General features: G+C 40.3%; 1 protein-coding gene across 1 annotated transcript in view; it reads left to right on the plus strand.

The window, feature by feature from the left end:
- LOC115518698 (translation initiation factor IF-2-like) overlaps positions 1-26398 on the plus strand; it is a 75739-nt gene that overhangs the window by 4381 nt on the left and 44960 nt on the right. The window contains exon 2 of the mRNA XM_030322255.1: positions 5400-5980. Within this exon, the coding sequence (XP_030178115.1) occupies positions 5400-5980 (581 nt within the window). The remainder of the gene's footprint in view (positions 1-5399; positions 5981-26398) is intronic.

The raw sequence follows: 26398 nt of genomic DNA on the forward strand, positions 1-26398 counted from the left end.
TTCCTTGCCATCTTTCTCTTGGTCACCGTAAAAGATTGAAATATGTTCAACTACCTGGTTTTATTCATTTGTTTTGTTAAGGTGGGTTTTGAACAACAAAAGCGAAAAATTTATGTAGGATTCTGCTGCATGAGATTTCATTTCAATAATTTGTTGCTCAATTTTTTTAATGTTTTATTTACTTTTGAGAGAGAGAATGGGTGCACCTGCGAGTGGGGGAGGGGCAGAGAGTGAGGGAGACAGGATCCAAAGCAGGTTCTGCTCTGATAGCAGTGAGCCTGATGCGGGGCTTGAACTCACAAACTGTGAGATCATGACCTGAGCTGAAGTCGGTCGTTCAACCGACTGAGCCACGCAGGTGCCCCAATTTGTTTCTTTCTTTATTCTCATTTTTCTTTTCTTCCCAATTATTTTCCTTCTCCCCACCTGTCATCCACCTTTTCCATTAGCCCATCTGCTTATTTGCAAACTATTATAACTTTAAGTATGACCTTAAATTTTCTTGGTTTAAACCTCACTGACAAGTCTCAACAGTTCCCAGTATGGGAAAGTTGGAATCGTTTTAAATCCATTCTGTGCCATACCTTAGTCACATTTCTGGACTGGGAAATGTGGGGAATATTGATCGTCTGCTGGGCAGCGACTGACTTAGCATGAGAGTCTGGCTTTGTGAGCACCACCTGAAGGGGCATTTTTCCTAGCATCAATAGGTCATTCACCTTTCAGATGAATTAGTATAAAGAAAGGAACAGGAAGGATATGGGGGAAATATACCCATAACCACCAGTTTGGACTTGGCTTCTGTTGATACTTTCTCCTTTTCACTCCTGGGGTCCATGGCAGAGAGTGCAAATTTACTGCTTTTGGATTGGAAAGCAAATAGCTGTTCCATATGGGCACATGGTGTCATATTATTTATATTCAGTGACTGGAAACCCATGGCCTCTCAGCAGTTGACTTTTCTTGCACAGCCAAAAGACTGATCATTTTAGACCCATCTCCCTATCAACTCTAATTCTTTTCCATCAGTGTGTTTCCTGTTCTCATGTTCATGCCTTTGCTGATGTCACTCTCCTTTCCTATAATTCTTTTTCCTCTCTGCTAATCCAAATCTCTACTCTTCTTTTACGATCCAGCTTAAGGTTTATCCCTAAATGATACCTTCACTGATTAATTCCATCTCCAGTAATCTTTCCCCCTTGAATTCCTTCAGTATTCTTGTGAAGTTTGGACTATTCTATCAAGCATTTTCCTACATATTGCTACATAATCATCCTCTGTCTCATGTTTGTAAGTCTTGTCACTTTAACTATACCAAAGCCCCTTGAGGGCAGCGACTGTCTTCTCCCCATGCAAATAACAGGATATTTAACAATGCAAACAACAGACATGTTACTTAACAATTTAAAGCCTCAGTTTTCTCATTTGTTATATGGGAATAATGATGCCTGCATCACAGAGATGTTGAGACAATCAAATGAGACCATATGTTGAGAGTGCTTTATAAACAATAAAACATTTTGCAGAGGTTAGTCATTATTAATTTTAAAAAATGGTGACAGACTGGGATACCTGGGTGGCTCGGTCAGTTAAGCATCTGACTTCAGCTCAGGTCATGATCTCACATTCCGTGAATTTGAGCCCTACATTGGGTTCTGCACTGACAGTGTGGAGCCTTCTTGGGATTCCCTCTCCCTCTTCCTCTCCCTCTCTCTCAAAATAAATAAATAAACTTAAAAAAATGGTGACACGCTGTATAAATGAAAGAGCATGCTGAAATTCCATTAACAAACTTATAGTAAAGCAGTATTAGTTATTGATTGGTCTTACGTATAGAAACAGTCACTAAAGGGCAAATTCACGGCATCTGGCTGGCTTAGTTCCTAATGGACGCCACTTTTTTTTTTTTTTTAATGTTTATTCATTTTTGAGACAAAGCATGAACGGGGGAGGGGCAGAGAGAGAGGGAGACACAGAGTCCAAAGCAGCTCCAGGCTCTGAGCTGTCAGCACAGAGCCCGATGCGGGGCTCAAACTCACAGAGTGTGAGATCATGACCTGAGCCGAAGTCAGAAGCTCAACCGACTGAGCCTATAAACATCTGATATACAATTGGCTATGTTACTCCTGTCTTTGTACCTCAGTTTTGTTATCTGTAAAATGGGAAATGCTGACCTAATCAAACCCATTTAATAGAACTTTAGAAAATGAATGTTCAAAGAAACATGAATCCCATGCAGAAGTCTCTTAGGGAAAAAAGCTTCCTTGGGGGAAAGCTGCATACTATATAGTGCATTCATTCGATTGTTAACAAAGCACATTACCAAATTAAATGCTCTGGGATGTAAAGAAACTAGCTTAACTTTATCTTACCCAGTGTTTCCCAAACTTATTTGCAACTGGAATAGTTTTTTCAGGTCTAGTTAGCACTCCATGATGCTAATTTTCTAAGACACAAAGTTTGGTCTGCCCACATGAATACTCTTATTAGGTACTAGAGGTGGGGCAATCAAAGAGAAAAGTACACCTTATGAGACATTCTCTGGTGGTCGTCTTGCCTATAGTGGTTTGTAGTTTCAACTTTAGTTAGCAGAGACTTCTAAGAAAATCATGTTAATTACAGTCATTAATTATCAAGTCTCCAAGATAATGAGGAAAATTTTTGTTTCTCAGACTACATTCAGCCTCTTTTTTTTCCTAATAAAAATATGGAATCTGACAATCAGTCACTTCAGATACAAAATATCAACTCAAACAAACATAAGAAAAATTTTGATTTCCAGGATCTATTTGAAAACATGTCAAATTAGGTCTTTTTAACATCTGCAAAATATATCTGTCAAGATGAAGATTATGTCATGACTTATCCTTAGTTCTAATTTTGCCACTTGATCATTAGGTAACCTGGGATAAATTAATTCCGTTAAGGCTGAACTGAGACATATGGATGTTGTTTCAAAATGATCTTTTGCAATCCTTAGCAGTCACTTTAATCATTTCAGAAATTTGGTTGTTTTTGTGTTTTCTTCAGAGAATGTCACAAGTATTATATGTCGAATTTATTACAGCATTTCTTGTCCTCCAGTACCTCCAGTATAATTTGCAGATGGACTTTAAACAATTTGCAATTCTTTCCTTTTTTAAAAAGTTTGTTTTTAGAGAGAGGGAGAAAGTCCCAAGCAGGCTCTGCACTGACAGCATGGAGTTTTGCAATTATTTCAAAGCAGTTGATGATCATTTTATTATGCATACACAATAGAAAACATATATGTAAAGAACCAAGATAAAATTAATCTTTATAATTCAGGTCCCAAAGATATTTTTGAAACATTTATTCAATGTCTTTTTGGAGAGATAGAATGTGGCATGGAGAAAGGGTGAAAGTGGGCCATGAGTTACAGTACCCCTCTTGCAAACTCCACTTAGCAAGTTGTATGCTCTATGTGACCCACACTTTCAACTACACTCAGAACTCTCTTAGAGATCTGTTAAATATGATATTCTTCACATTGTTAGGTTTCCAGTGATGCTTTGACAGCTCTCATAGATTGGGCCTATGCATGCTCCTTAACTCACCTCCCTTCTATATATCTACATATGGAATATCCGCATATAAAAACTGTCTCCCATTAGACCACTGGCTATCTTAGGAGAGGCATCAGATGTCTTTCCTAACACTGTGAGATTTCCAAAAGTAGACTTTATTTTCCTCCCAAAGAAACAATATTGGTTCTGCAGCAACAAGAGGCCCTATAATGAAGAGTTTTCTAGGCAACTTTTGGTAGGTGAAATCTGTCATTATGGAAGGGATCTTGGATTCTCTTGGTCAGGTACCATTCTTCAGCAGCATGAAGTTTCCCGTTAAGCAAGGTCATAGCATTCCATTTCTACTCTGTATGGGAAGGAAGGGACATTGTGGAAGAATTAGTCACTCATTCCTGTGTTCCTACAACACTTTGCACTTTTTGTTTCGACACTTTTCACATGCTATTACAGTTAATTATTTAATAGCTTTTATCCTCCTTTACAATAGGATACTCTCCTTGGGGATAATCTTGCTTTTATTCTTCTTTGTAAGTGACCCAAAACCTAGAACAATGCTTACCACTCATTGGGTACTTATTTCAATTTAGTGAATGAAAAAAAAGCAGATATTTGGAAAGTTTGCTTCTATTTGAATATTTTGAGAAAAGATGCAATAGTAAGCAACCTATGTATAATGCCCTTGCTAGCTGGATGACCTAGTCTTTTGCTTATTTAGATCTGTAAGTGATACGATTGGATTAGACCAGGCTTTATTAGCCAGGGGTCAGTGGGCTGTGGGGTATTTTTGACCCTCTAACCTCGCGCAAAGTTAAACACAAAGGACGAGATAACTTCTGGGTATCTGAGATCTGGCTAAGATCTATTACATACACTACTTCATTGCAGGTACTGCGACTGCAGTAACGAACATCTGGAAAACAAACCTGTGCCTGTGGTGTCTAGCTATACATACTCATATACAGTTCCAGGTTTGTCGCTGATGCCTGTCCAGAGTTCCTTAAGCTTTGGCCTCAAAAGCTAGGAACATGGGGACAGATCCTGATTAATCTTTTCAATGCTGTCTAAATCCCCAGCCTCTGGCCGCTCCTAATCGACCACTGACCAGTTGACTGTGGGGTGAGTACTTCACACTTTCAGGACACTGGGTAGAAGGTTGCACAAATACTACAGACGATTCTGGCCCTGGGGAGATTGGGAATCTGATCATGAAGTCAGAAGGATATTTAACAGAAAGATTCACTGGCGGCCTGACCACAGCCGCACGGAGGAATGTAGACGGCTGAGCAAACCAGAGATCCGACTCAGAAATGGGCTTGGGCAGCGTCTGGCATACGTGGTAGAGAACCTTCAAGTCCAGAGGTTATCCTGCCCTCGATCCCGCACCGGCCTCTACGGACTCCCAGGAAGCTGAGCGGCCGCGAAGTCCGGACGTCCGGGAGTTGCCTGAGGTCAGGGACTCTGAAACGGCCTTTTGGAGTCAAACTTGAGTCGGGAAGCAGGCAAAGGAGAAGGCGCTGGAAGGCCATGGGGCGGAGTCGGGAGCAGCGAAAGGCAACGCGGCCTGAGAGCGCGCGTCCCCGCGGGAACCTAGATATTATAAAGCCCCTCGCACGGTTCCTCTCGATGCGCCCGCCTTCGGCAATCTCCGGGGGAGTTTCGGCTCTTTCCGGCAGTTCCAGCTCCGGTCCTTCACTCCCAGAGCGCGCTGTTACCCCCCTCCCCACGCCGCCTGGCTCTTTGTGGGCCTGGGCTGTTCTGCACGTGGGCACGTGCTCTAGTACTACCCGTCCCCACTTTCATCTAGTTTGTTGCCGACCCACTCCTCCAATCCCTACCCTTCCTCGTTATTCCCAGTTCCCGGCGACGCCCGAGCACCCTCAACTGAGGCGCGCGACCCGGCGGGCGGTGCGAGGCGCGAAGGGCTGGGTCTCGAGAGGAGCGGTAACCCGACGGACTGGAGCCCGCCTCCCGCCCGGCGCCTCTCCACTCGCAGATCCCTGGCGCGCGGGCCGCCTCCCGCCCGGCTTTCGCGCGCCGGGTGGCTGCAACGGCCTCGAGCTCGGCGCGTCGGGTTCGCGCCGGCGCGAGCACGCGCTTGTGCGCTGGCTGGCTGGCGCGCACGCGCCCGAGCGGGCTCCGGGGCGGGGCGAACAGCGCGAGCCCCGGCGAGGTCGGTGTGGATCCGCTGGCACTCCGGCCCCCAGCCGCGGCTGCGATCCCCAGCCCGCCGCCCGGCCGAAGCTGGGAAAGGGGCGGTGGGGGCGGGGCGGCGTCCGGCTCTGGGAGAGCTGGGGGAGGAGCGAGGCGGCGACGGCGGCCGCTCTAGAAGAGGAGGAGAAGGAGGCGGAGGAGCTCCTTTCCTCTTCTCAGACCTCGGAGCGTCCGGGACGCAGAGCCCGGAACTGGGGGGGACGCGGCGTCTGCGGGGTCCCCGGGTAGGTGAGGCTGAGGGTGCTGGGTGGAGGGTTTGGTGGGGTGTAAAGGGGGACACAGAAGTGCAGAGAGCGGGCTCGAGGGAGGGCACGGCGGAGGGGGTGGTTGTTGGGGGTTGGGGTATGGACAGGAGGGGGACGTGAGCCCTTTGGGACCCGGAGTGCCCAGACGGTGAAAGCCTTCTGGGGTCAGTGGGGCAGGCCGAAGCACACGGGTCCGAGTTGGGGGGTTTCCAGAGCACAGGCCAGGGAAACAATGGAGTAAGGGGGGACTCTGGTGTGAGCGTGTGTGGGGTATTGGATTTTAAGAAACAACGAGGGATCGAAAAGAATGAAAGAATGGGTCGTTTGGGTTGAGAAGTACAATGAATTGGGAATGCAGTGGGTATGCGTAAGGTCATCTGCGTGGGTGTCCGAGGTCCTCAGGATTTGGGGGCAAAGTGGGATTTGAAAAAAGATAGAAAGGAATGGGGGGGGGGCGGAATGGAAAATAAGGCAAAGGGTGGCAGAGAAATAAAATAGATGTGGTTTTGGGCTTGATTTAAAGTGGAAGGGTAGATCTTGTTTGAGAGTACAGGGTAGGTGGACTAGAGTGGCATCTTTCTCCTAATTCATCCAGGATGATTGGGTTCTTTTGGAAGGTGGGTCTTTCTCAGGCATGTCCCTCTGCTGAGTACAAGCTATTCTTTTAATAATTTGGTTATTTATGGTCCATTTCATCGATGAACCATCCCTGTAATATTTATTTCTCTTATGTTCATCAGGTTACTGTGTGTAATTTACCTGTGGTTAATGAAGCAGAGGAGAACATATCACCAAAAATAAGCATCTTGCTTTGAATTAGGTCAGTGATAATGCAGAGTTCAGGGTGTTTGGGGGAAAGAGAACCAAGAGTTTGTTTTCATTTAGACCCAAAGGTGATGAATAGCATTGATAAAATCGAAGTTATCTATACTTTGTTAGAATTGCAGTTTCTCACTGAGAAATGTTCATATACCATCTGCTACTGGATTTATGCTCTTGGGAGAGTTTGGGTTCTGCCTCAAGAAATTCTTGATGCTGATTTCAAATTATCAGGCTGCCTTTTACCTTCCAGTTTGAATTAAGGTGATTTGAAAATACTGTGGGAAAGTATTTCTGGGTCATAATCTTGGCATTTCCTTAATACTTGGATTTCCAGACCAAATATTGAATGGTTCTAGATACAAGATTGCCGATTTTGAAATTGTATTACCATTATGTGTTCATAAATAGTTGATGTTAATCTTTTTGTTGGGTATTAAGTTTTGCTGACTCACCTAAGATTTCTGGGAATTTATCCATTTATATTTCTCAGCTAGGTCTTGGATAGTAGCATTAGACTAGTTTATAAAGGTCCAAAATAATGACCTCAGTTGTCACTTTTCTTATATCTTACAAAAACTGAATAAAGCAAGGAGTGTCTTCATTAGTGATAATGTGGCTTTTTATTGACCTCTTACAGTAGATGAGGCAAGGTGCTAAGTTTGTTTTGCATGCATTATCTCATTTAATTGAATCCTCACAGTTATTTCCTGTGTTATAATTAAGAGGTTAAATAACTTGCTATGGTCACAGAGGTAGTAAATAAAGCTGCATTCACACTCTGTTGGATGCCTTCTTTAGATCTTTGCTGTCTGGTTCTACTTGCCTGTCTTCCTCCTCCTAATCTTGGTTGTAGTACAAGCAGCATGAATTGGTTGAATCTTGGGTTTGATATGATAATGGTGATTTAAAAAATTTTTTTTTTTCAACGTTTATTTATTTTTGGGACAGAGAGAGACAGAGCATGAACGGGGGAGGGGCAGAGAGAGAGGGAGACACAGAATCGGAAACAGGCTCCAGGCTCTGAGCCATCAGCCCAGAGCCCGACGCGGGGCTCGAACTCACGGACCGCGAGATCGTGACCTGGCTGAAGTCGGACGCTTAACCGACTGCGCCACCCAGGCGCCCCTGATAATGGTGATTTAGATGAAGATTGGGTTAGTGGGCTATATCTGTAGACTTTATAAATGTTTATTGCTCTTGTGAATTAACAAGTCTTCTGGGGTCCTGTTAAAGCTAATCTTGCTAAGGGTTTGACCTGTGAACAGGCTTATTATTTTGTTTAGTCTAGTGTACTGCTGAAGTACTGTGCCTAGGTGGCGCTCTTCCTTGTAGAAGTCAACACAACCAGTTGTGTAGTCAGAACCAATTAACTTTGGAAAACAATTGAAAATTGTAGAGAGCTCAAGTGCCCTCCCAAGCACCTGTTGAGTCCACAGTTGGTACTGGCATTATCTCTAAATATAGACAGGATCCTCTTAGAAACCAGGAGTGAAACAAGTAGAACTGAGAGAAACAGCTGGGTCCTGAGGGAGGAGCCATAGGTTGCTGGCCAAAAACATCAGCATAGCCCCTGGGGACTGATCCAGGAGTGGCAAAGGGCTACAGATACTAGTGAATGGCAGGAGGGGAGGGTTGAACATATATGTATTCTTGGCACTGAACTCAGTGTTTTATGTATATTACTTCATAAGATCTTCAAACAACCCTTATAAGGCAGATGTAAACATTATCCCTGTTTTTGAGATGAGGCTCAGAAGGGTTAGTGTACAAAGTCACTTAATAAAAGCAGTAAAGGAAGTTATTATTATTATCATCATCATCATCATCATTGCTGCTTGCTGTTTCCTATTGTAGTGGTTCCAAAATTAAACTTGGGAATTAAAGTCACTCTTTAGGATCTGCTGTGCTTCTTGTTAAGAGTGCAACTGATTATTTCAGTCTTGTTACTTCCATTGGAGACTAGAAGGAAGAGCTTGATTTTTTTCTGATTTAATTGTTGGGAAGGAGAGCCCACTCATTATTTAGTAAACGATCTCCTGTAGAATATAATTCAGCTTCCTCAGCTGCTTAGTGTAAATCTGTAGCAACATGAAAATGGTGTGTCCATCCCTCCTATTCCGAGGTCTTGACTTTCAGGTAGGTTATCTAGGCTGTGGAGGATGACAGTGAAGCATGCTTGTTACAGACTCTTACCACTTTTCTTGATGTTTTTGACACAAAACTGTGACCATCATTCTTGCTCAGTTACTTTAAAAAGTTGTGGTAAAATATGGATTATGTAAGATTTACACTTAAACCATTTAAAGTGTATGGGTCAGTGGCATAAAGTACACTTACATTGTTATGCAGCCGTCACAACCATCCATCTTCAGAACATTTTCATCTTCCCAAACTGAAACTTTGTACCTATCAAACAACTCCCATTCCTCTCTTCCCTCAGCCATTCCCCTTTCTGTCTCTATGAATAGGACTACTCTAGGGGTCTCATACAAGTGGAAGTAGTAGAATAATAGTGTTTGTCCATCTATGTCTGGCTTATTTCACTCAGCACAATGTCTTCAGGTTTCATCAATGTTTGAGCTTGTGTCAGAATTTCATGCCTTTTTAGGACTGAATAATATTCCACTGTATGTGTGTACCACATTTTGTTTATCCGTTTAGACACTTAGGTCATTTCCACCTTTTGGCTATTGCAAAAAGTGCCGCTAGGAGCATTGGTGTACAAGTATCTGTTCCAGTCCTTGCTTTCAGTTCTTTTGGGTATATGCTAGAAGTGGGATTTCTGGGTCGTATGGTAATTCTCTGTTTCATTTTTTGAGGAAGTGTTATTACTTTTAAATGGTGATTTTATTTGTGTTCACCCGAAGGTAGCACTTGGCCTTATGTTTGAAGGATGATGTTTTCTCTATTGACTTTTTCTATACTGTTTGTAGGACACTTGTACTGGAAATGATTCAAAAGGAAATGATTTACCTAGTTGTCACGGCTCTCTCTTAGCTTCTGCCTATTTATGTTTATGTATCATGACTTCTGGCAAGCACATTCAAATACATTTCAACTTAGCAATAAAAGTACTTTTGAAAATCTTTCAGACAGTTCAGCTGATGAGGAAAATGGGAATATCTGTTGTAAAGTGTGAAATATATCCAATGTGGAAGGAACCATTTGTTATATATATATAGATCTTTCCAGTCATACCTGTAAATGTAGATAATCGCTTAAAAACATTATCTGTGGGGCCTGTGGGTGGCTCAGTCAGTTAAGCATCCTACTCTTGATTTCGGCTCAAGTCATCTCTCAGTGAGATTGAGCCCCGTGCTGTTAGCATGGAGCCTGCCTGGGATTCTCACTCTTCCTCTCTCTCTGCCCTTCCCCCATATTCTTGCTCTCAAAATAAATAAATAAACTTAAAAAATATTTAAAAAACCCATTATCTATACGTGTGTTTGAAAAATGGGTCAGTAGTATAGAGCATTTTCAGTTCTCTTCGCTGCCTTTGAAATCCAGGGTGCTTTTTTCATCTAAAGATGTTTTACATGCTGCTGGTTACTGTTTAACTTGTTCATCCCTTCATTCATTGAAAAAAGTTTGAGTGCCTGCTATATGCTTTAAATATTTCAAGAAGGTAGCTGTAATGTAGGAAGTAAAATTGGCTCAAGTCATTTTTTTTCTCCATCTCTCTCTCTCTCTCTTTGAGTTCTCACATAGTACCAAATATAGTTGAAATAGCTGCAGACTGATAGTGGACTCTCTCTTAGGGATGGGTCTAGCCTCCCATTTCATTTTTTCTAAATGTCACAAGGGGGTTAATTATCCCTGCGTCTTGCTTCTTGAGATTATTGTTTACAAAGGGACTTTAGGCTCCTATGCCATTTTCTGGGAGCTTCACAAAAGAGCCCACACTTACTTAGAAGTGGTCTGTTGTGGGGCACCCGGGTGGCTCAGTTGGTTAAGTGTCTGACTTTGGCCAGGTCATGATCTTGAGTTCGAGCCCTGCGTCGGGCTCTGTGCTGACAGTTCAGAGCATGGAGCCTGCTTCAGATTCTGTGTCTCCCTCTCTCTCGGCCCCTCCCCCCCCCCAAATGAATCAACATTAAAAAAAAAATTTAAAAAATAAAAAGCGGTCTGTTGGTTCTGAAATACAGTTGACCCTTGAACAGTGTAGGAGGAGTTAGGGGCACTGACCCCTGTGCAGTGGAAAATTTGTATATAACTTTGGACTTCCCAGACCCTTAACTATGTATTATATATTGTATTCTTATGGTAAAGTAGCTAGAGAAAAGAAAATATTAAGACCATAAGGAAGAAAAAATATTCTTTCAGTACTGTACTGTATCAAAAAAAATCCATGTATAAGTGGACACATGTAGTTCAAACCTGTGTTGTTCAAGAGTCACCTATATTTCTAAAAATTTAAAGTTGTAAACACCTTATCTTTAGGTTACTGGATATTAAGATTTGGTTAGAAGCCAGCATTTTGTTCGCCATGTTCAAATCTACCGTAGTGGTACACAGATTCTGCAGGATTTGAGGATATAGCCATTAGCTTAAAGGCAACTTCTACAGTCATTGTCCTATGACTAATTTGTGGCTAGGGGTTACATCGTGATTCTTACTAGTTCAAACCCTATGTAACAACCTTGGATTGCTGGTAAGAAGGAGGATTTTTTTTTTTATATGACTTAATTAGCAAAATAACATGATTACTAGTGTGGAATGTGTGTGTTTAAAATTGGCTAAAAGATATTGGGCCTGAGGAGAAGGAAATTTGTGATGAGGACATTTTATAATTTATTTGGGGAGTAAATAGAGAATCTCAATCAGGCTCTGCACTATCAGTGTGGAGCCCAATGCAGGGCTCGAACCACAAACCGTGAGACCATGACCTGAACCAAAGTCAGGAGTCAGATGCCCAACTGACTGAGCCACCCAGGCACCCCCGTTATATGATTTAGAGGAGTCATGGTAGGTAAGTGAAGATGCTGCCCAATGATATTACTTCCCGTTGACCTGTAAAAGACTAGAAAGACCAATGTGTACAAGTTGCAGTCTTGAGGATCCTCTCTTGGGTACATGTGATATGTCCAGGAGTAAATTATTTGCTGTTGTTTCAAGGCTGCCATCAGTAGTAGAGCAATACTTGTCTTTAAATTACCCATTTTGTCTCTGATTACATGTCAGTGTGGTCAGCCCATTGCTGGCCCTTCCTGGTTATCTTCTGTTACATTGATTTGAAATGTGCATTAATGTGTCGTGGCAGTGACTCTTCTGCTTATTTTGTTTGGTCATCCTCTTGGTCGTTAGAGTAAATTGCCTTCATTGCCTACCTGCATATCCTGCACATGCCTTCAGTATAAGCATCTCATCATGAGAAGCTCCCTCACATTTGATGAAAACAGTCAAATACATCTATAAGTAAGATGAAATTGCAGGAAACTAAAGTATTGTACTTGAATGGCAGATGATACAGAACCACCACAGACTAAATTAGCCATAGCTTAGATGCAAGCTTGATGTTTTGTTGAATCTTACTGGTCAGTACACACTAGGTTTCTTGAGATGGTTATCTAATTCCTGGTTGACAGTGCTGTAAACAAGGCTTAGTTGGGTAATCTTTTTCATCTCTGTCACTACACAAATGTTGTATTTTATATTGGTTTTTAAAAAGTTGATATTTGACGTTTGTCATTGTCTGCCTGCCCATTATGTTATGATCCTGTAAGTTAGACTACGAGATATTATTGTGTGATGTTACTGTAATATGGGAGCATAGGAAACAGCGCAACATTAGTGGTTACTAAATCTGTTTAGGCATCTAACCTGAAGTGGTAGAAAAAGCTCCTAAAACGGAGTGTATTTGGTATCTTCATGCTGATTACTTGTTGCCTGAAATCTTAACATTTAAGTAAGATTAGAATTATGTTCAGTTTTTATGTGATTACATTTTTGATTTGGCAGTAAAGCTGAGAACACATGATCCTTTCACACTCTACTGGCTAATTATTTCTGTTATGAAATAGCCCCAAGCATATTATTTTAAAAAATATTTTTATTTATTTTTTGAGAGAGAGAGTAGAGTGTAAGTAGGGGAGGAGCAGAGAGAGAGGGACAGAGAATCTGAAGCAGGCTCTGTGCTGACAGGCTGACAGCAGAGAGCCTGATGTGGGGCTTGAACTCATGAACCGTGAGATCATGACCTGAGCCAAAGTCAGACACTCAGCCCACTGAGCCACCCAGGTGCCCCAGCCTCAAGTGTATTATTAAACTTCTTGGCAACTTTAGTTTTTGATGCCTGAAATGTGGATCTACTGAGTGGTGTTAGTTATAATCTAATCAGGCTAATACTGATAATCATAATCAGTATTATAATCAGGCTAATACTGATAATATATTTATAATATTTCTGTGCTGTATTATTTTTCTTCTAATTTTTTTATTAAAATCGGGAAGCTGTTAGAGTGTAAACCTCTTGTATCACATAGAAGTTGCTAATATATTGGATTATAGATAGCTGGGCATAAAATTAATTTTGGGGGAGAGGGGCTTCATTCTGTCAACATCAAAAAAAGAAAGATCACAAGTCTGGTGCACAAACCCACATTGAATCTCTGTTCCTGTACCTACTGCTTCTGTGGACTTGGTCATCTTTTAATTTCTCTGAGCCTGTGTTTCTGAATTTGCAAAATTGGTGAAGTAGTAATTCCTACCACAGAGTTGTCATGACTATTAAATTTTTTTTAGGTGAAATTCACATAACATAAAATTAACCCTGTAAAGTGTACAGCTCAATGGTATTTAGTATATTCACAGTTTTGTACAACCATCACTCTATTAGTTCCAGAACTTTTACATCACCCCCAAAGGAGATCTCATACCCATTAAGCAGTCACTCTTCATTTTCCCCTTGATGTATCTATTGGTAACCACCAATTGGCTTTCTGTCTCTATGAATTTACCTATTCTGGGTATTTCAAATAAGTGGAATACGGTAATATATGCCCTTTTGTGTTTGACTTCTTTTACTTAGCATGATGTTTTTGAGTTTTATCCATGTTGTAGCATGTATCAGTACTTCGCTCCTTTTTATAGCTGAATACAGTTCCATTGTATGGATGTATCATGTTTTGTTTATCCTTTTTTTTTTTTAATTTTTTTTTAACGTTTCATTTATTTTTGAGACAGAGAGAGACAGAGCATGAACGGGGGAGGGGCAGAGAGAGAGGGAGACACAGAATCAGAAGCAGGCTCCAGGCTCCGAGCCATCAGCCCAGAGCCTGACGCGGGGCTCGAACTCACGGACTGCGAGATCGTGACCTGAGCTGAAGTCGGACGCTTAACCGACTGAGCCACCCAGGCGCCCCTGTTTTGTTTATCCTTTTATCTGTTGATGGACAGTTGTGTCATTCTCACTTTTTGGCTGTTGTGAATAATGCTGTTATGAACATCCATACACCAGTGTTTGCATATCTGTCTTCAGTTGTTTTGGGTTTGTACTGGAGAATGGAATTGCTGGGTCACAGAGAATTTTTATGATTAACTTTTTGAGGAACTGCCATACAGGCCCAACTTTTTGAGGTACAGCCCAGTGGCTGCACCATTTTACATTCCTAGCAGCAGTGTTTGAGGGATCCAGTTCTCTGCATCTTTGTCAACAGTTGCAATCTTCCTTCCTTTCTTTTTTTTCTTTCTTTTCTTTTCTTTTTTTTATCGTAGCCATCTTAGCTGTGAAAGGATACCTTATTATGAATTTTATTTGAATTTCCTTAGTGACTACTGATGTTGAACATCCTTTCATTTGCTTATTGATCATTTGTGTATCTTTTGGAGAACTGTCTGTTAAGTCCTTTGCACCGTTTTTCATTGGATTGTCTTTTTATTGAGTTCTGATCATTGAATTTTAATGGGCATGAAACAGTTCAGTGAGTGCACATAGTATTCACCTCAGTAAATATTTTTAGCTAATAATATAGTTACAAGTATTTTTGCTACTTGGGGCCTTAATTGGAAGGGGACTTTGCCTAGCTTTTGCAATAGGACTGCAGAGGCAACAAAACCTTTGTTGTCAATAAAGTTTTGACTATGTCAGTGTCGATACTTTGCTTTTAATTGATGTCCCCAAATTAAGATTAGAAACACTTATGTAAAAATCAGTTTGTCTTTGGCAAGAATCAGAATATCATCAATGTTTTATTTATTCCTAAGAACTATAAAGTAGTAGTGCCATTTAGTTATATCTGGGATTTAGATCATCTTTCTTCATTCTTCCCTATTATGAGACATTTGTTGTAAATGCTGCAATCAAAACTTTTTGAAAACTGGGTCAGGGAAACCTTCTTTTTATATTTACTGGTATGGGTTTCCCCAGGTATCTGAAAGTAGAGCTATGAAACTTTTTGTAAGTCTAAATGGCATAAAGTGAAGAAATGTTTACCATTAATTTATATGGACAATTTTTTGAGCATTCCCAGACCCAAAAAATAACCTCTTAGGCTTTTCTGCTACCTTAGGACATGTCTTGCTATTGGATGCACAAAATAAATTGAGATAAAGCACAGATGCTCACAGACACAGTTCAAAGCTGTGGCAACTTTGATGTTGAGATGCTGAGCGTAGTTCCCAGGGAGGGAGCTTGGGGGCACCACTCAGTGTGTGGGGTGTGCGCAGCTTCTATAAGAGCTTGCTGCAAAATAAATACTGAAAGCTATTTTCACTTTTTGCCTTTTTTAGAAGTTTATTTAAGTAATCTCTGCACCACCCAATGTGGGGCTCGAGCTCATGACCCCCGAGATCAAGAGTTGCATGCTCTTTTGACTGAGCCAGCCAGGTGCCCCTTGCCTTTTTTGTGAAAGTGAAAATCCTCTTTGGATTTCCTTCAGTTAGTGGAAACAGGTACTAATGTAGATCTTTTGTAAAAGTGAAGTGGTGTAAGGTGAACTTTTGGAAAGCAAGGGATACCTGTATGTGGTTGATGTATTATCATTATTTTTATGTTTATTGTAACATGGCTTTATGGGCTGGTCAAAAGAAGATAGGTGAGAATTGGGGCGCCTGGGTGGCGCAGTCGGTTAAGCGTCCGACTTCAGCCAGGTCACGATCTCGCGGTCTGTGAGTTCGAGCCCCGCGTCAGGCTCTGGGCTGACGGCTCGGAGCCTGGAGCCTGTTTCCGATTCTGTGTCTCCCTCTCTCTCTGCCCCTCCCCTGTTCATGCTCTGTCTCTCTCTGTCCCAAAAATAAATAAACGTTGAAGATAGGTGAGAATAGGAGATCAAAGTAATTAGTTTAGAATTACCCTCCTGGCAGGATTGTACCATCTTGAACTGATGAATATACTCTGACAGGTTTGGAGTATTTCATTTCACTATGTCATGATTTGGAGAGGGGCAGTAGTTTTAAGCAGAATATACTGAAAGCTGTCTGCAAGTCTAAATTTGGTTATTTTCTTGGGAAAGGTAACAAAGGGAAGTGTAGGCTTTCAGGGACCGGTGATTATTCAGATCCCTCCTAAGTCACTCTCCCCCTGTACTCCCAAGCTTTATGTTCTATATGCTTCAGCTCTGAACCCTCCTGCCTTTTGTGATGTTTCTGTGCCTTTGCCCATTCCATAAACTCTGCCTGGAATGCCTTCTAAATCCATTGGTGACTCTCCTTCCTGCAGTCTCTCAGGCAGACTAAACACCCCTCCTTTTGAGCTTTGAAATCTGTTACATACTTTCATAATAGCACTTGTCATAGTGTACTTTAAAAAATGCACATGAAAATTTTAAAGCTTTGTTAAATTTTAAACAAAATTAAACAGTACAGAAGTAAAACAAGCGTAGGGAAGGGGCAGACACACACACACACACACACACACACAGAGAGAGAGAGAGAGAGAGAGAGAGAGAGAGAGAGAGAGAGAGATTCCCAAGCAGGCTCTGCACTGTCAGCTTGGAGCCCCACATGGGTCTCAAACTCAGGAACCACAAGATCATGCCCTAAGCTGAAATTAAGAGTCAGACGCTTAACTGACTGAGCCACCCAGGCACCCCTGTAACTTACTCTTCTTAATATATCTTGGAGATTTTTTTTCACATTGTTATGTGCAGATCCATTTTATTCTTCATGGTGTTTATTCCATAATATGCATATGCCATTTTATGTAATCATTTCTCAGTTGATGGATATATATAGGTGTTATGTGTGTGTATATGTATGTGTATCCCTTGCAATTTTCTAACAATGCTTCAGTGAACACTTTTTTATAAAATTCTTTTTGGACCTATGTGAGTGTTTCTCTGGATTGCTAGAAGTGAAATGCTGGGTAAAAGGGTATAAAAGGGTATATTCTTCTAAAAGTTCTGGTGAATTATGCCAACTGCTTTAAAAAAAAAACCTTTTTAGTTTGAAATAATTTTAGGTTTGCAGAAGAGTAAAGATAGTACAGAGAGTTCCCATATACTCTTCCCCCAGCTTTCCCTAATGTTAACATCTTTCATAACCACAGTACATTTATCAACGCAAAGAAATTAACATTGGTACAATAGTATTAAATTATATAACTATTTGGATCTCCCCAGTTTTTCCACTAATGTCCTGAAAAGTTCCAGGATCCAACCCAAGATCCCGTGTTACAGTTAGCCAGCGTGTGTCTTTAGAGTCTTGCAATCTGTGACAGTTTCTGTTTTTTTCTTGTCTTTTTCACTGTCTTGACTCTTTGAAGAGTACTGGTCAGATATTTTTTAGAACATCCCTAAATATAGGTTTGTCTGATTTTTTTTTTAAGTTTACTTATTTATTTTGAGAGAGAGAGGGAGAGAGAGAGAATCCCAAGCAGGCTCTGCACCAGCAACACAGAGCCTGACAAGGGGCATGAACTGTAAGATCATGACCTGAGCGGAAATCAAGAGCTATATGCTTAACTGACTGAGCCACTCAGGCACCCCTAAGTTTATTTACTTATTTTTAAGAAGGGGGAGGGGCAGAGAGAGAGAATCCCAAGCAGGCTCTGTGGCTCGATCTCATGAACCACGAAATCATGACCTGAACCGCAATCAAGAGTCAGACACTCAACAGAGTGGAGCCTGGAGCCTGCTTCAGATTCTGTGTCTTCTTCTCTCTCTGACTCTCCCCCATTCATGCTATGTCTCTCTCTGTCTCAAAAATAAATAAAACATTAAAAAAAAAATAAAAGTTCCACCTATTAATTTTAGCATTCCTATGCCAGTTATTATTGTGGCATTCTAATGGTTATTTTCTATTTCTCTCATTATTCCTACATTTATTAATTAGAAATTTTCTGTAAGGAGACTTGTACTTTATTCCCCATTTATTTATTTAATTTATTTGCATCATTATGGACTCATGGAATTTATTCTTTAGATTATAGCATTTTTTACTTTTTCGCTCACTAAATTACTTTCAGTTTTTTTCATGTCTATTTATTTTTGAGAGAGAGAGAGAGAGAGAGAGAGAGAGAGACAATGCAAATGGGGGAGTGGCAGAGAGAAAGGGAGACTATGGGCTTCAGACTCTGAGCTGTCAGCACAGAGCCTGATGCGGGGCTCCAACTCACAAACTGTGAGATCATGACCTGAGCTGAAGTCAGACGCTTAACTAACTGAGCCACCCAGGTGTCCCTGCTCACTAAATTACTTTAAAATAAGAGTTTCCAGTTTATATTCCCACCAAAAGTAGATAATGAGCTTATGCACATACACCATTGGCTGTTACCTGATGAATTAAAGCATTTTTCCCCTGATTAAACATAAGGCTGAATATGTTGTATATCTTCATTGACTATATTTCTTTTTTTTAAACAATTTTTAGAATGTTTATTTATTTTGAGAGAGAGAGAGACAGCGGGGGGAGGAACAGAGAGAGAGAGGGAGAGAGAGAGAATCCGAAGCAGGCTCTGCACTGTCAGTGCAGAGCCCAACGTGGGGCTTGAACCCACAAACTGTGAGATCATGACCAGAGCCAAAACCAAGAGTCTGACACTGAACTGACTGAGCCACCCGGGTGTCCCCATTGACTATATTTCTTTGTCAATTGCCTTTTTATATACTTTGTCCATTTTTAAATTGTTTCTCTTTTGTTTTATGGAAGTTTTTTACACTGGGTATTAATCCTCTGTAAAATATATATATTTTTTCCTTTTGGGAAGAAAATGTTTTCCTTCTCTTCTTCTTTAAATTACAAAAGTAATATGCCTGTTGTAAAACATGTAAAGTGAACAGCAAAAGTCTCTTCGCTGCCTCTTCAGTCTCATTCCCCATACATATTACCTTTTTTACCTCACAGGCTAACAGTTTGGTATTTTTCCTTCCAGAATTTTTTTTGTAGAGCAGAAACATATATATATCTGCTGTGTGTATGTGCAAGTATGTATGTACATATAAAAGCATACACTTTTGATAAAAATGGAATCATAGAATATTCTTCAGTTTTGCTTTTATCACAGATTTAACAAATTATAGAATCTTAATGTGTTGAAATGTATGTCTCATTCTTTCTCTCACTAGATTAATTACAAGCTCCTTTGTACAGAGACTGTGATTCTTCCCACCCTAAAGGTATTCTTTTTCTGTGTAGATGACATCATCATTTATCCATTTGCTCATGCCAGAGACATTTCATTTCTTTAACAAAATTTTATTGAGTGTCTACTCTCTGATACACAAGAGTGAATTAAGCTTAAAAATCCTTGCCTGCGTGTAGCTTATATATTAGTAGGGGAAGGCAGATGTTAAGCAAAGAAGTAGAATGTTTAGTATTTCGGTTGTTGATGATTGGTATTAAAAAAAACCCACCCAAATAAAAAACAAGGAAGGAGATAGGGACACTTTATGAACATGTGACTGTGTGTGTGTGTGTGTGTGTGTGAGAGAGAGAGAGAGAGAGAGAGAGAGAGAGAGACAGACAGACACTGAAGGGTGGTTAGGGAGGGCCTTGTTGAGAAAGTAATATTTGAGCAAAGACTTAGAAGTCATCTTTGATTTTCTCTTCCTCGTACCTCACATCAGATCTGTATCCAAATCTTACTGATTTCATCTTCAAAATATATCTCAGACCTGTCCATCAAGTAGGTGGATTGATTTGGTGGTAGATGTTTGTGGAAGTTTTCTTCTGATTGTTTTAATATTCTCAATGAATTGGGAATCAAGTACTCAGCTGAGAGGATATGGAGGAAATGATGGAGGTTTGTGGAGGGGGGAAGGTGTGAAATGTTCAGGCGAGTGGGAGAAAGGCCGGCCACAGCAGGGAAATAGTGTAAGATTTTCAGGTGGCATTAAGGGCCCCTTGAGGTTTGTGGTCGTGAATTTAAAATGAGATTAGTCAGTATGTTTTTGTTCTTGCAGCCACATTGAGCTGCAGGGGTTTATGTTTGGAGTGAATTTAACCAGGGATGGGTTTTTATCAAGATAGTGGAATAAAACATGAGAGGGTCAAGGGAATAGAGCATAGGTGCAAGGGTGTGGTTATGATAATATACTGGTTTAAATTACAGAATTTAAACCAGGTGAGGAGGAAAGGAGGCCATGAAGTGGCTAAAAGATGGTGAAAAGATGATATAATCAATGAATTGAAGGTCTCGTTGAGATCAAAAGATGTTGGAATTTGGGTATGTGAGAGAGCTATAAAAATAGTAGGTCGTGGTCAGACAGTAGGATATAAAAATTGAGATCATGGGGGTGTTATCATGCCTGGGCTGCATGGGTGAAGGACAAAATCCTTGGAATCAAGGGATTCAGAGATGTGAAATAGGAATTCAGAGAGATGGAGTATTAGATCATCTGTGTGAAATCACTGAGACTTAAGATAGGATCTGTGTTGTGGAGAGTCACAGTGTTAGGGTTCTCCAGAGAAAAAGAACCTGTAGGATCTTTCTTTTTCTCATCTATATCTATATATCTACATTTGTATCTGTATATATCTAGAATCAGATTTATTATAAGGATTGGCTCACATAATTATGGGAGCTGAGAAGTCCCATGATCTGAGGTCTGTAAGCTGGAGACCCAGGAAAGTTGGTGGTGTAAATTCCAGTACAAGATTAAAGGCCTGAGAACCAGGAACACCTTGGTGTAAGTTCCAGTCCAAGGGCAGAAGACTGATAGATAGTTCAGCTCAGTAGTCCAACTCAGTAGTCAGGCAGAGACAGAGAATGAATTCTCTCTTCCTCTACCATTTTTATTCATACCCATCCACATTGGGGAGGGCCATCTGCTTAACTCAGTCTGCCACTTCGTATGTTATTCTCATCCAAAACACCCTCACTGACACATCCAGGTATGGTCTTTACCCCAGATATCCGGGTACCTCATGATCCAGTTGAGTTGACACATAAAATTAACCATGACAGCCAGGTAATGGGTAATAGAGTTTTCACATGATATTCAAAGTGGAGGTAGGGAAGAGAGGAGACTGATTTGGAAGCATCAGTGAGGAGCAAGGAGGGCAATTTCCTTACTCCTAGGTCCAGTGGTATGAAAGGTGTGGGAAGGAGAACTTTCACCACTTAAGGGGTGCAAAGGGAGTATGGCCTCAGAGGAGAACTAGTTTTTAATTAGAATAAGAAGTTGAGGGAAATGTTGAGTAGAAGTTGAAAATATAGGGCACAGTGGAAGAGTTTCAGAATTTGTAGAGAGGTGTGTGGCACATGGGGACAGAGCAGGGGATGTGTACAACTGTGTGGGGATTAGAATATGGGAGGTGAGAGGTCTGAAAGTCTGGGGCTTCTTTTGATGGACAGCATAAACAGAGATAAAGTACCTGAACAGGTTAGGACTGATAAACAGCAGGCAGATTCTGGAGGTGAGGGTGTGAGTGTTGGGAGGGAAGGAAGGGGAAGGAGTTCTGGATCCTAGGGAAGAGCATGCTGATTTAAAATTTTTAATTCATTTTAAAAATAAAAATTGTGTACATTTAAGGTGTTCATCATGATTTTTTAAATTTCTACATTTCTTCTTTTTTTTAATGTTTATTTTTGAGAGAGAAAGAGAGGCGGAAAGAGAGGGAGACAGAGAATCCCAAGTAGGCTCTGCACTGTCAGCTCAGAGCCTGATGCAGGCCTTGAACCCACGAACTGTGAGATTGTGACCTGAGCTGTAATCCAGAGTTGGGAGCTTAACTGACTGAGCCATCCAGGCGCCCCCATCATGATGTTTTGATATACATATAGACAGTGAAATGATTACCATAGTCACTAACATATTTTCTCACATAATTACCTTGTGTGTGTGTGTGTGTGTGTGTGTGTGTGTGTGTGTGTGTACCTGGAATCTCTCTTAGCAAATTTCTGGTATTCAGTATGGTGTTATTGACTCTAATCATCATGCTGTACATTAGATCTCTGAGCTTATTCATTCTGTATTACTGCAACTTTGTACCCTTTGACTAACATCTGTCCCATTTCCCCCACTTTTCTGCTTCTGGTAACCACCTTCTATTTTCTGGTTCTATGTATTTTTTTTAAGTTAATTTATTTATTTTGAGAGAAAGTACAAGTTAGAGGGACAGAGAAAGAGAGAGAGAGAGAGAGAGAGAGAGAGAGAGAGAGAGAGAATATCCCAAGCAGGCTCCACACTGTCAGTGTGGAGCCCAATGTGGGGCTCAAACCCACAGCCTCTGAGATCATGACCTGAGCCAAAATTGGATGCTTAACTGACTGAGCCACCCAGGTGCCCCTGCTTCTATGTATTTGACTTCTTTAGATTCCATGTATAAGTAAGATCATGCAGGGTTTTGTTTGTTTCTGGCTTATTTCACTTAGCATAATGTCCTCTAAGTTCATCCATGTTGTGGGAAATGGCAGGATCTCAGGAAGGACATTTTTGTTCCAAATACTTGGACCCACTTTTTATTATTATTTTTGTTATTATTTTTTAAAGTTTGTTTATTTTTGAGAGCGTTTGAGGGGGGGCCAGAGAGAGGGAGAGAGAGAATCCCAACAGGCTCCACACTGTCAGCACAGAGCCCAATGCAGCGCTCAAACTCATGAACCAAGATCATGACCTGAGCTGAAATTAAGAGTCAGATGCCCAACCGACTGAGCCACCCAGGCGCCCTGGACCCACTTTTAAAATATCTGTGCATGGCAGGGAGAGATTTCTTACTCCAGAAATAAGGGGTTTTCTTGTGATGAATCCTGTGGGCTCTCTCCTGAAGACTGTGGTTAATGAGTTTTGCTTCTTTAAATCTTATTGTGTCTGATATTAATATTAATAATATTGAGATTTCTTTAGATTAATATTTGTGTAGCATATATTTTAATTTTCCTTTTAATTTTCCGATTTTCTGGCTCACTTTACTTTAAGCATATGTTGATAACCTATACATAGTTGGATTTAAAAAGAAAACAATTTGATAGTCTATCTTTTGATAAGTTTCATCTTATTTAGTATGATTACTGATACTTCTAGACTTAAGTATGCCATTTTAGTTTATACTTTTTTTTAAACTTTTCATCTTATTTGCCTTGTTACACATATATAGAGAGATCCTGTTTTTCTTTTCAAGTTGAACATTGTATTTCTCTTTAGCAATTAATCCTTCAATTTTTAACACGTATACACAGTGATCTCTGCCTTCCTGTGCAATACAAGAACCTTAGAATGCTTTAAATCACATTCCTTCTCTCCACCCCACTCTGTTTTTATTGTTTGGTATTTTAGTTTTACTTTAAATCTTGCTTCCTGTGAAGTATTTCAAATGCACAGATTAAAAATAGAGAATAATATAGAAACATCTGTGTGCTCACCTCAGTGCTTTGTCTCATCTTAATTATTGCAGTTTGCTTAATATCTTTTTTTCAAACTGACTTTTTTATTATGGAAATTTTCAACATTACACATGTGTGGAAAGAATATAATGAACTCCCATGTATCCTCATCTAGCTTCAGCAATTAATATTTTTTCCATTCTTGCTAACATCTATCCTTCCCTCTCCCTTTTGATCAGTGGCTTTGGGTTCTGTCAACATGATCCATCTTTTTCTAAAAGTTTTCCATGAGCCTTTTATCTAATGGTTTTTGCAGCCACTGATGATTTTTGCCTAGATCCATTCTTTGATTAAGGCTTGCAAAATAGTGATTTTCTGATGCTATTATTATTCTGTATTTGTGAGCTGGAATCCTTCTATAATGAAGAATTTTCCTTTGTTAACTCTTTGATTACTCTGAAATATGGTTTATACAGAAGAGGTGAAATAAATGCTTTGGTTCTTTTTCTTCATCAGTATTTAGAGTAATGAAATATGAATTAGTGCCCTACTAACGTCCAAAAGTGACCAATGAGTTTTTTGTTTTAGAGTATGATTATGAGTCAGTGGATTTTTATGTATTTAATGTGTTGCAGGCACTATAGACATTATTCTTACTGGTGTTCACATTGTCCTATTTTGGTGTACTGGGACCCATTTAAGTCGGCTCTTTGTTCTTTTAGTAAGTCTCCAATAGTTGTTTATAGGTTTCTTGCTTTTAGACACAAGAAAATATCCCAGGTTCATCTGTTTATTTCCTTCTATAAACCTACAATCAGCCATTTCTCTAAGGAGCCCTGATTTCTTTTATTGAGAAGTGGTAAAGACCACAATTTAGACATCCGATTTTTTGTTTTTAAGAAAACATGGAAATTACGTTGCCCTCCTTCCTTCCCCAGCGGTAGCCACTGTAACATATTCAGTGACAATTAATCCCTTGCATGCTTTTAAAATTTTCACTATGTATATGTACACAAACTGTACAGAAGAGTATTTCATTGGTTCTAAGATGCATATTTCTCCAGCACCCCATTTAATCTTTGCATTTGTGATGTGTTTTTACAACCGATTATAGTTTAACTGGCAGAGCTTTTTCTTAGTGGTTTGTCAGATGACAATGTGTCTTCTCTGTGGCTTCTTAGTAAACAGTATTAAATTATAAAACAGTATTTTATAAATAGAAAACAGTATTTTAATTTTTAAACTTTATAAATGCAGCATCATATTGTGCTTATCTTCAGGCAGTTTGTTTTTCTTGCTCAGGATGGTTTTTGATTCTTGTTCCTTATTGTAGCCTTAATTTTTCTGTGTTTGGTTATATGGCTGTACATTAAAAAATTTTTTTTACCTGTTAATAACATTTAGGTTGCCAATAATTTTTACCCTTTTTATCAATTTTTAACCATTACAAATAATGTAGTGTGTAGTTTCTATATGTTTTCTTATGCTAATGAGTGAGAGTAGAGTTTCTGGTCTTAAGGTTTGTGCAGGTTCAGCTTTCTAGGTATCAAAATGTTTTCCAAAGAAGTTGTTTCAGTTTATACACCCCTCAGTAGTATATAAGAATTCATTTTGCTCTATGCCAATCCTGGATTTTACTGAGTCTTTGTAACTTTTGCTGAACTTATAAGAGTCATACTGTTTTATGTTTTAATTTGCATTTCCTCCATTGTTACGAGTTTGAGCATATTTCAGTTTGTTTACTGTCTCATAAGTTTCCTCTCCTGTATTATTTGTTAATTGCTATGGCTTATTTTTCTTTTCTTTTTTTTTTTTTCTTTTTAAAAAAAAAATGTTTTTTTTCAACGTTTATTTATTTTTGGGACAGAGAGAGACAGAGCATGAATGGGGGAGGCGCAGAGAGAGAGGGAGACACAGAATCGGAAGCAGGCTCCAGGCTCTGAGCCATCAGCCCAGAGCCCGACGGGGGGCTCGAACTCACGGACCGCGAGATCGTGACCTGGCTGAAGTCGGACGCTTAACCGACTGCGCCACCCAGGCGCCCCTATGGCTTATTTTTCAATTGAGTTGTTTGTTTTTGCTTTTGTTTTTGTTTTAAACTGACTGATAGGTATTTTTAATACATTTGGATACTAATCCTTTGTGATTGTATACAGTGCCAACTGTTCTAATCTTTGGCTCTCTCTGCCTTGTTTTTTATAAATGAACTTTATAACAATAGGTGTTATGTTTGAAGTGTAATCGACATAGAATAAACTAATACATTTACAGTAGTTTTGACACGTGCTGTGAAACTATCACCAGAGTCAAGATAATGAACATACCTATCACTCCACAAGTTTTCTTGTTTCCTTTGTCATGCTCTCTCCTCCACTTTCCTTTCCTCCAGACAATCACTAATTTCCTATCACTAGTTCAGTTTGTATTTTGTATTTTAAAGTTTTTAATCTTAATTTTTTTTTCAACGTTTATTTATTTTTGGGACAGAGAGAGACAGAGCATGAACGGGGGAGGGGCCGAGAGAGAGGGAGACACAGAATCGGAAACAGGCTCCAGGCTCTGAGCCATCAGCCCAGAGCCCGACGCGGGGCTCGAACTCACGGACCGCGAGATCGTGACCTGGCTGAAGTCGGACGCTTAACCGACTGCGCCACCCAGGCGCCCCAATTTTTTTTTTTTTTTTTTTTTGAGAGAGAGAGAGAATGTGAGCATGAGCAGGGGAGAGGCAGAGAGGGGGAGAGAGAATCCCAAGCAGGCTCTGCACTTTCAGTGCAGAGACTGACGCAAGGCTTGAACTTATGAACTGTGAGATCATGACCAAAGCCAAAATCAAGAGTCGGATGCTTAACTGACTGAGCCACCCAGGTGCCCCCTAA

The sequence above is a fragment of the Lynx canadensis genome, chromosome B4 (assembly GCF_007474595.2).
Source record: "Lynx canadensis isolate LIC74 chromosome B4, mLynCan4.pri.v2, whole genome shotgun sequence".
NCBI classification, from domain to species: Eukaryota; Metazoa; Chordata; class Mammalia; order Carnivora; family Felidae; genus Lynx; species Lynx canadensis.